Source organism: Ranitomeya variabilis, chromosome 2 (assembly GCF_051348905.1).
Source record: "Ranitomeya variabilis isolate aRanVar5 chromosome 2, aRanVar5.hap1, whole genome shotgun sequence".
In the NCBI taxonomy this organism is placed as follows: Eukaryota; Metazoa; Chordata; class Amphibia; order Anura; family Dendrobatidae; genus Ranitomeya; species Ranitomeya variabilis.
This window is the reverse complement of record NC_135233.1, coordinates 41,032,807-41,044,227: the sequence shown is the minus strand read 5'-3', so window position 1 is coordinate 41,044,227 and position 11,421 is coordinate 41,032,807. Positions and strand designations below refer to the sequence as shown.

Below are 11,421 nucleotides of genomic sequence, written 5' to 3'. Positions count from 1 at the left end.
CATTAATATCCCTTCGTTCTATTGCTCTAACACCATCTATGCAACAATGACCATAAACGCTGAATACATTTAGCCATTATGTGAAGAGTGTTAAAACGCTGCCAGAAGTAAAAATGGCGGCGACAGCGAAATACTTCCTGTCCGTACAGCTCGACGGGAAGTAACGTAAAAAAATTTCCCGCAGCATGGCGGAGGCGGGGAGCTGGTCAGAGCGGTGATGTTTGGAAATCCTTCCTGGGTCTGATAGACAGGTCAGTAGGGGATTATTATAGGGGATGGTAATACTGGTTTAGTATCATATTAGGGGGGACTACAAGTCCCAGCATGCCTTGTTAACCACAATGAGACATCATCTTTGCCAAACTTTATTGACAATACGAACATAATAACACTGCATGGCCACAAAATGGGTGTAAATGTGGTGTCTGTCCCCATAGGAATGTATGATCCCGGCCCTTGTTGTGGGGCGCAGTATATGACGTTTGTGGCGCGTTACTGACGCATTTCCTGACGCCATATTGATAAGTTGTATGTAGATGTGTCCTAGAACCGGTTTTTATTATTTTTTTGCCTGTTTGGGAGGGAGTGCACCTCTGTCGTCCATCCCTGCCCACATTATCCGCGGAGGGCGGAAAAACACCGTCTCACAACCGCCCGGCTCGGAGAAAGCTCTGATCCCGGTCCTTTACTTACTCGTGACGAGGAGCGAGTGTTCCCCTTGTAGCCGCGATCACCAGGGCTGGTGTCACTACGGAGGCAGAAAAATCCCCAGCGTTGCAGCCTATTCGGCTATACCAGTAATGTGCCCTGACCGGAGCGGACAGGTATGGCAGTATAAGTAAAAAATAAATAAATCCGTCTTTGTGGGATTAAAAAAAATAAAAAAAAAATCAATATTAAAAAAAGTGAATAACAAAAGCTTGTGTGTGTGTATATATATATATATATATATATATATAACACATTACTTTTTAAAATAATAATACATTTTACTAAAGGGAATCTGAAAACAGATGAATGCCGCCTGTGGAGGAATCAGTATAGCGCCGATATTGCAGCCATGTATGAAACCCTGCAACATTTCAGAGACAATCTGTCCAGGGACCGTACGACTCAGATCACATGTCCAACTCCGCTCCCATAGACTGTAGCCACATTCGGTTGTCTGTTGTGATGTACAGACTGACTGCCGAGCGTGTCAGCCTCGTATTAATATATGGAGCTGGGAATACACTGATTGTGTCACACGGACGGCTGAATGAGGCTTGTGTGTGTATAGGAGAGACCTGTCAGTCATGGGGGAGGGGGCAGGGACTTTCCTCTAGGACTGGTCGTTTAAGGCACTTAACGCAGCAGCATAGCCTCATCCACACTTCAGTATTTTTCACATATGAGAAAAACGGACTAGTTTTTTGGTCAGTGTCAACAATTTTTCTTGGACGGGGAGATATAAAGTTTCTCCACATTCTCCATTCTGTGAAAATCAGACCTCAGTCAGATGTCATCAGAGTGGGGTCTGATTTTTTTTTTCATAGACCATAGACTTGCGTGGCCGATTTTGTTCCTACTGTCTTTGCAGTTTTCCAATGCTAGGGAATCCCCACATGTATTCAGGCTGGCTAGTAGCTGTAAATCATTCAGCTGCCGTGATGAAAACTAAATCTCTGAACACTAACAAATACCCGGAGGTCACCCGAGCGTGCTCTGGAAAACCCGAGCATCGATTATACTCGCTCATCACTACTTGTGACATAATGGAAGGAAAATGAGCCCTGGAAGTGATTAACAAGGAGCCCGGATCTCACATCGTCCAGTCTGTCTGGGACTACATGAAAAGACAGAAGGGTTTGCACAAGAAGATCTGGGGTTTGATCTCCAAGATGTTTGTAACAAGCTCCCTGCCGAGTTCCTTCAAAATCTATAGGTGTACTGAGAGGAACTGATGAAGGCAAAGGGCAATCACCAGATATTGATGTGATTTAGAATTCTTTTTTGTTCATTCCCTTAGAATTTTGTTCCTATAAATGAATAATTAAACTGAACCTGTCACCAGCAAAAACGCTATTATTCTGCTGATATGAGGTTATTGTGCAGGATTGTAGCGTTACTAACCTGCCTGGCGCCCCCGCACTTAGCCAAACGCTGCCTGGAGAAAATTAACTTTATCCTCCCCGGCAGCGTTTGCGTTTTCAGTCACAGGGGCGGCGCCGACACGGGTTCAGTCACTCCTCTGAGTATACACATCGGCGGCTGAAACCGTACCCCCAGCCCTGACTGATACTGGCTCTACAATGGGACCACCTGTCAGTCAGGGTCAGGGACGCGGTTACAGCCTCTCTGTATGCTCAGAGCTGTGACTGACCATTGCCTGCGATTCCCCTGTGACTCAAATTGGAACGCTGCCGTGAGGAATAAAGTTAATTTTCTCCACGCAGCGTTCGGGAACCTTCCTGGCTCAGGGCAGGTTAGTAACGCTATTAACCTGCAGGTTAATAGCGTTTTTTCTGGTGACAGGTTCCTGTTAATTTTTGTCTAGTGTGCCCCTAAGGTGATTAAATATGTAATTTAACTTTGGGCTGCTCTTTTATCTGGATCTACTAATCCACACGTCATTTTCTCGATTAAACTTTCCATGCTACCAGGGCTGATTTCTGGCCCCATATAATCCGGTTGACGGAAAGGAGTTATATCTAACGAGGAACTTGTGGCAGACCTACCAAGCTGGCAGCGCTCTGTTTCACTGGTGCTAGTGAAGGAGCCTCTCAGCCTGTCTGGGTTGTGAGTGAGTTTGGTGCCATGTCAGTGACTGTGTGGGCCACATGCTCTCCCCGTGCCTCCCTGGGCCTGTGTGGACAGGGTGCGCCTGTGTAAAACTGTACCAAGCTGACCTTTTGTGTCCCCAGGCGATGCGGAATGTCACGGTGGTGAAAGTGGGGAGAAAGCATTACGTGATCCGTCTGACATAATAGTGACGTCAGGCGGGGTGGCGAGGTGTGGGTTCATCACAATGGGGTATAAATCCTGTGATAGTGGAGCAGTCAGTTAGCTCTTTATTTTTTCTGTTGTAGGCATGTCAAGCAAACGCAACGAGTCCAGTATCCGGTCTTCATCGTCCTGTGAGGATAGAGGTAATCTATAGTTTATTACTCATCCAAACGTTGCTTTTACTTCTTCCCAGTGTCCGCCATATGTGTACAATACTTGTTGGGTGCTATTAGATGTATTTAGATGAAGGTGCCCACTTCATTCACGGCAGCTAGCTCTGATCGCATTTAGGTGCCACTATCGGTCACTGATGGCAACATATAAACGGCTTGGGGCACGTGTCCACCAAATCCCATCTCGCCACCAGCATGTGATTTCTGAGTGTCAGTGGGATGCCATAGCAGCCGGTTGTCAACAGATGGCGTCTCTTGCTTTTTTCTTGGCCTTCCAATGAAGACCATTCTGTGATAGGGCTGCATCATTTTCTCTTGTATAGTGCAGTACTACTGTGTTGCTCCTTGTGGAACGAGCAATCAAATTATCAACGATTCAAGTTCCTCTGGGGACTAAAAAAAAACCAAAACATTTGAATCACCTCCAATTTTTTTCCGTGTAAAAATAAAGAAATTAAAAAAATTAAAGCCTATTTGGTATAACTGCATCCGCAAAAGCCTGGTCGATCAAAGTATGTTTAACCTGTACAGTAAATGAGCCCCCAAAAATATTAGAAGCAGCAGAATTGTTGTTTTTTTATTTGCCGTACGTTTGTAAAAAAGCAAAAAGCAAATCTACATGTATGATGCCAATAAAAACTACAATTTGTCACTCAGAAAACAAGCTCTCACGCAGCTCCATTAACAGAAAATTAAAAAACAAAACGATGGGTGTCAGAAAGTAGAGGCAAAATCAGGTTTTTTTTTGGGGGGGGGGGGTTCCAATTTTTTTTTTTTATTGTCAACACTTAAATTTATATGTAAAAAATAACTACACAAGTTTGGTATCGAAGCAATCAAACCAGGTCATTTTTACTACAGGAATAACCATTTCATGGCAGTTGAAATATTAACGTGAACAGTCACTTCTGTGCTCCAGATCTGCAGTAATCTTGGAATTTAGAAGAATTCCCAGCAGGAAGGTTCAACAAAGATGTAGTTGGAGCGCCCCCAAGGGCTAGGGGTACTCGGTACCGGGTCCTTAGGTTTTCAAAGGGGATGTCACGGTGGCTGACCCGGTCCGTGGCCCTTGGGTGGTCCGTTTTTAAAAAGGAAAAGGTCTTTAAAGGGGTAATGTTCGTGACGCCACCTGTGGTATTCGGTCAGGGTGACCGACGCTGCTTTAAGGGGTCCGCTGGGGTGATGTTATGGCAGCTAGATGGTATACCTTCCCACAGGTGAAGTGTGTCCTCAGGGCTTTCCAGTGTGTAGATGGTGGATGGTGAGAGGCGCAGTGAAGAACGAGGACACAAGGTTGCAGTCTCTTTACCTTTTTACTGAAGGCTTCAGTGTTCACAGTCCAGAGCACCAAATCACAGGACAGGCAGAGTCCGGCCAGTCTGAAGGCAAATCCAGAGTCCCCTTATCCAGGTGGAAATCAGTAGCCTTCCTCTAGCGCCTGGGTGTTGTAGTCCCTTATTGCTGAGCCTCTCATAAGGTCCTCACAACTGTTGTAGATGTTATGTCTCTCTCTGTCCCCCAGATGGATAGGACAACCCGTATGACCGGTGGCCTGAGGCTTTTAACAGGGACTCTAGCATGCCCCGGCCTCTCGTGGTTGCCACCTTGCCTCCTGGGTATGGGGCGGATCAGTAACTTGCAATTAGCTGTCCTGCCAGTCTCTGGAGCAAGGCATAACGGACTGTTGCTCCCTCGGTGTTCCGGCTACCGGGATCCTGCGCCTCAGAAGGAGGCAGCCTGTGCAGGGCAGAACTCCTTCTGGTTTCCTCTCCTTTTGCTATGACTTCTTTCTCACCCTCTACAATACAATTCTCTCTTCGTGTCCTTTCTTAGGAACTGCCGCATGTGGGGCAGGCGCAGCTCCGTGGCCTTCTGTGTGGGCCTCTGACAGGATCCCACCCCTGTCAGGGACCAACTACCTGAGCCAAAGCTCAGCCACCAACTGCCTAACTTTCTATCCAGACTCCCAGTTTTACCTAATTGAGAAGAGTGCACTAATAAATAGGAGCATAGCTCCCCCTGGTGGACTGGAGTGTGAAATGTGTTGTATGTTTGTGGTACCTGGTAAAGAGATCTCCTTTATTGCCTCCAAATGTAACATCACTCCCCCCTAGAGGAGAATGATATTACTGCAACGACCAGGACCCTGGGGCTCTGCATAGTCTAGTGACTCCGCTAACCAATCTGCTTTATAGGCATCAAAGATTAGATATAGGCTGCTGGTTTATGGGGGTCTTCCAGCATCGAGCATGGAAAGGCGCCCAGCACAATAACTGAGGAAACCATTCAGAGCTGGGCGCGGTTGGGTCTTTCCATGCCTTATGTCAGATCACATATCCCTTTAAGTGGGGCTATGCTCTAGGAGATTTGATTATAGGGGCTCATAATTGTTTGCGATATGATGGGATGTGACTCTTAGAGTGTCTTCAGACATCCGTACAAATCTGTCCAAGATGGGATCACAATGCCGTCACTGGCCAGCGTTGCCTTCTGACCCGAGCGTGACCGTTTAATGGAAATATATGAAGTTGTCACGTTCGGGTCTAGAGACAGCGCCTTCCACTGTGTGCATTGTGGTCCAATCTCAGACCGATTTGTACAGATACCAAAAAAATATTTACTGACAACTCAATAAATGATTTTTAATCAAATTTATTTTATTTATATTAAAAGGACATTACACAACAATTATCATTATTTTATTAAAAAAAAATTTAATAAAAATTTATGGCCGGTTTATGATTGTACTTTTAATATTTAAATAATCTTGATTGTGATTGCATTAGCACTTTATTTGGTTTATTGTCATTTTTGTGCCATTCGATTTGTGTGTATCACAGCCCCCCACATACAGGTTATATATTTATATACCTAATTTTTTTATATATCTTAGTATACATTCAGTTATTTTAACGGCTAAAAAATTTTTTTAATAAAATAATGATAATTGTTGTGTAATGTCCTTTTAATATAAATAAAATAAATTTGATTAAAAATCATTTATTGAGTTGTCAGTAAATATTTTTTTGGGGTACATGTTTGTTGCGTAGTATTTACTCAATAGATTATATTTTGTGAATTGTTTGGTATTTCTTTTCTATATAGGATTTTTCGATTTGTACAGATGTCTGAAGACACCCTTTTGGTATTGTTTGCTTAGATTCTTCTTTCTATGTTTCTCAGGGAGAGAAAAAAATAAAAGGAAGCGTAGCCGGAGCAGATCTCCTTCTGTGTCTTCTTCCTCATCTTCATCGTCTCGTTCATCTTCCTCATCGTCGTCTTCCTCACGCTCCTCATCATCTTCCAGTAGCAGAAGCAGCTCCAGCAGTCAAGGTAGGTCTGTTAGACTTTATTCATAGCCACGAGGCAAATGTTTGTCACCGGCCGTTCCACCATTACCGCTTCTCTAGAAGTGGTTTCCCATCTACTTAGGCTCCAAGTATCACGTCACCTGTTTCCCAATTTTCTCAAATTTCTTCCTGTGCACCTAATCTGAGAAGGACAGACTCCTCTCATCTGTGTTAACCCATTCCCTTGTCTAAGACTTCTCTCGTGCTGCACCTCTTCTCTGGGATGCTCTTCCCCATCCCATTATTATTATTATTATTATTATAAATTTTTATCCCATAAGACTATACAGCCATGTACAAATCTTGTGGCTGACTTATTAACGTAACTATTCACTGAAGCCTACCCCAATGTCTACATAAAAACCACTAGTTCCCCTGTGTCTCTCCTATAGTTGTCCCCATCCTCATTATATTACATTACCAGTTTATTAATGGGCACCAGTCACTGATTCTGGCTGTCTCAATCACAGATTGGCTCTGTTATCGCAGCCTTTTATGTTTTATTCTGAAGCTTTTCACAGAAAACGTACTTTGAGAAGCCGGCTGCAGATGATGGGTCTCAGAGGACTAGTTTGAGGCTTTTCCCTGCTCACCCCAGACTGGCAGGTCTCATCTTATACAAGTATATAGAGAGACCTGTCAGTCTCAAGGAGCCGGGTGCGGAGAACCCACAAAGTTTTCAAAGTATAATTTTCTTAAAAAGTCTGCAGGCAGCTTTCTGTGTGCAAACAGTAAATGGTGCGATCATCTGGAAAGCAAAAGTCGAAATGGTCGGACTGGAAAGAGTTTGCTCTTCATTATGATGTACAGTAGTGTTCAAAATACTAGCCGTCCAATATGACTGACCAGATTAATCACTGTTTTTGGTATAAATTCTATTACCACATGTCACACAATTTACCAGTTGGTGCAGTAGATTCTAAGAAAACCACCAGACTCAGGATTCATGATCTGCAGAACTTTGAGTCTGTGTATTAGAGTAATTAATTGAAAGGTGGTGTGTTCACAATAATTGCAGTGTAGAGATCAATTAGTGAGGTCAATCATTCTGTGAAGAATCAGGTGTGAATCCGGTGGCCCTTAGGTGAAGCCAGGACATGTTGTCCATGCGTTTCTCCTTGAAAGCCTGAGAAATATGGGTCGTTCGAGACATTGTTTAGAAGAACAGCGTACTCTGATTAGAGAGGGTAAAACATATAAAGAAGTGCAGACAGTGATCGGCTGTTCAGCTACAATGATCTCTAATGCTTTGCAATGGAAGGCCAAACAAGAGAGACGTAGAAGAAAGTGGAAGATGACCATTCTAATGGATGGAAGAATAGCCAGAATGGCGAAGGCTCAGCCGATGATCAACTCCAGGATGATCACAGACAGTCTCAAGTTACCTGTGAGTACAGAAGACGCCTGTGCGACGCTAATCTCTGAGCAAGAAGTCCCCACAATGTGCCACTGTTATAAAAAAGACATGTACTTAAGCGGATACAATTTGTCAAAGAACACATCAACAGGCCTAAAGAGAAATGGAGAAACATTTTGTGGACTATTGAAAGTAAAACTGTTCTTTTTGGGTCCAAGGGCTGCAGACAGTTCATCAGACGACCCCCAAACTCTGCATTCAGCCACTGTACACCCTGCACACAGTGAAGCATGGTGGAGCAAGCATCATGATATGGGCAGGTTTCTCTTACTATGGTGCCAGACCTATTTACCGCAAACCAGTCTGCACATATTAAAATACACTGAAGAGAATACGCCCTTGGAATCCTGTGCTGGAATAACAGGTGACAGGAGGCAGAAGTTGGTGACTCTGTGTAACATAGATGTGAAGCAGTTCTAAAAAAAAACTGCAGGTAACAACTAAATATTAGGTCAGTGACCACAGGAATGCTAAATCCATAAAAACAAGTCTGCACAAAAAAATCCATATTGTGAGTTTGTAAAGACAAATGCAGACATTGCTATTTTTTAGAACAGCCCAGTGTTTTTTGTTATTTTCTGTAAAGACGTTATACATTTTATACCTTTCTCTTCATGTTTTGAATTAGAAAACGGTGTGCAGTGTTCCCAATGCTGGAAATAAAAACGAGTAGAAAGATTTTGTGATTTAACTCGTGTTTTTGAACACACTGCTATTATTTTGAACACTACTGTATGACGTTTCAGTATTTGTAGCTTTGCCAGCAGGGGGCAGTCTGCTGTCATGTATTATCAGCCCATTAATGAATGGGTACATGGATGGCTGCTCGACAAACTTACCGTAGAACTCCGTTTTCCTCACATTCATAAATGTCTAGTGTGTTAAAATAACTTTTTTCCTTTTTTTTTTTTTTCTTTTAGATTCTGGGAAAAATAAATCCAAAAAGGCATCCAAAGAAAAACACAACAAAAAGGTAAAGTGCGTTGTTTTAATCAGCATTATATTGTACCATTGTATCATTCTTTTGTGATTTAATTTTGTAATATATCTGTAAATCTGTTTCTGCTTCTTTATTCTGATACAAAGCTCCAAATCCTCTGCATACAGCTACATAGATAATTAAGTACTGGTGTCCACCATAACGATCGGCTGATTACCGTGAGTGACACGGACGGCACGCCTGGCAATCGGCTGATTTTATTTATTTATTTTCCGGGGAAGCAATAATAATAAGTAGAGTGATAGGGATGAATCGAGGCCTACTTTCTAGAGCCGCTCTCTTTCCTGACTTATAGAATAGGGTCTTCCCCTTTAAATAAGGAGTGGATTTGGAGCTTTGTATTAGAAAAATGGACTTAAATTATGAAATAATAGTAATATATTTAAGGTTGGACTTGTACTTGTCCTTAGCGCTCGTTATGGCATTGCCCTGTTTTACTGATTGCAGCAAAAAATGAAATGGTACAAAAATCGTCACCTCTCCGTTGTAATGCTCCATGCAGTAAATGTGCGTCACTAGCACATTTCCGATGTCGTGAAACTGATCACAAAGTATTGCCCAGTCATCAGCTGTAATGTGGGGGAACACTTGGCAATAGCTGTTCAATTTCCATGCGGCGCCCCCCAGAGGGGACACGGAGCCTACTCAAAGCAACGCGGCGTCTGTGCCATACACGGCAGGTCCTCCACAGACAGTGTTTGTGTCCACTATTGCCAAGACATGAGGATCCTTGGGTTATACATGATGAATTACAATAAAAAAACCTTCAAAAACCATCAAGTATGTGCTTGAAAATGAGTTATATTGTATCAACAAAGCAGAAGAATGCGTCCTGTTCAGTAATTCTTATTCTATGTATTTGCTTATTCTGTGCCGAGAGCTGACACGATGGCGTCCCATGTGGTTTCTGGAAGCCCCCTACATCTACCGTTCACAGTAGTCATGGCTGACATGTGCGCCGCTTATCTTTTTTTTTCGCTATTGTCTTTTCGGAGAGATCCATGCTGGTGATTTAGCCCTCTGCTTTTTCTCTACTGCACAACGGAAAAGATTCTGCATAGATCTCATAGGATAACTTTGGAAGCTTTTGTCGTCTCTGTGTTTTTCAAAAGGCTCAATGTTCTGATACAACGATTATCTAGGAAAACCAATGTAGTCGCTGCTTTCATTTACTACTAAGCCACAAAAACGAATAGATCCTGAATGGTTGGTTGCAAGAGACTTTTGGTAAACATTTGGATGCGCAGACAACTTTTCTTTGCCGGTTTTACAATATGGGTGCAGAAAAGTTAATTGTTCCTCTCCCGACTTTCAAAAAATGCATTTGCATCAATTGCTTGAAAGTATCTGCGTTGGACACCTCCTGGTGCTTAAAGGGTTACTGCGGCACGGCCTACTAAGAAACAAAAAGTATATAAAAAACTTTTGTTGGAGTAAATTGTGCCAAAATTGTTACAAGGCACATGCATTATAATTTAGCACATTTTGGACTGTCCTATAGTTAGGTAATAAAATAAGACGACTAATTCCGGTTTTACACATCAGAGTTCGGACCGTGATGGCTGGGTCTCCTGATCCGAACCCATAGGAGGCTTTCGAGTTTAGGTCCCAGAGATCCACGTCCGGTTCCTACTCAAGACTGTGAATGTTGAATGTATGCAATCTGCCTACGAGTTTTTGGAGCAGAAACTGGCTATGTCCACACAGGGTTTTTGGACAACTTTGTGGAGAAAAAAATGAGCAGAACCTCTGTGTCACACATGGACATGGGTAAGTGCGGTGGACGACACGGCATATAAATTCAACAAGATGGAAACGGGAGAGGAAAGCCCTAAAGGTAGGGCGCGAGAGATGGGACACCTGACACCAACCTGTGCCTGTCCCTAAACTCCCCTAACGCCATATGTGGGTCCTTCCCCCCTCCGCAGTCACGAGCCTAGTCCCTGATTGTCACATCGTTGTACCCTGGTTAGTGCACTGGCCAGAAAGGACGCTAGCTTCACCACTGCAGACAGGGGAAGAGGCAAACACGGGACAGGCAAAAAGCAAGACATACTCAGCTCTGGTTCTGCTGCCAAGCTCCATGCAGCAGAGACAACAGCACCAGGAATCTGAACAGGAACAACACCACCGTCACAAGAGAGCCCCCACACACCCAGCTGGTCTGCATAGAAGAACTCTATAACCGACGATCAGCTGATGGGTCATGTGACTATTTAAAGGAAGATTGTTACCAACCAACATCAGCTGATCAGCCTAAAGGAAACTGCCAGCAAGAGACAGACATTAACTCTTGCTGGATCAAAAGTAAAAAACATTTAAATTTCACCAGACCCAGAGCTGCCATGAATCCTTTAACAATTTGTGACACTCTGCTCCAAAAACTAAGCAAAAAAGACTGTGTGCACATAGCCACCGAGTGAAAACTCTCCAAAACTCAACAAAAACCTTCCACTCTGAAAAATCAACAAAAAGATGTGCACCCTAAGAGCAGAC

General features: G+C 43.3%; 1 protein-coding gene across 2 annotated transcripts in view; it reads left to right on the top strand.

Moving 5' to 3' along the window:
- Positions 1 to 102: 102 nt before the first annotated feature.
- The window catches only part of LOC143804332 (uncharacterized), a 28,552-nt gene continuing 17,233 nt past the window's right edge, over positions 103 to 11,421 (top strand). Inside the window, exons 1-4 of one of the 2 annotated variants that reach the window (XM_077282320.1) lie at positions 103 to 251; positions 3,069 to 3,128; positions 6,342 to 6,491; positions 8,846 to 8,898. In XM_077282320.1, the coding sequence (XP_077138435.1) occupies positions 3,071 to 3,128; positions 6,342 to 6,491; positions 8,846 to 8,898 (261 nt within the window). In that variant the 5' untranslated portion in view covers positions 103 to 251; positions 3,069 to 3,070. Of the gene's footprint in view, positions 252 to 3,068; positions 3,129 to 6,341; positions 6,492 to 8,845; positions 8,899 to 11,421 lie in introns of those variants that run through there. The other variant, XM_077282319.1, reaches the window with a different exon arrangement.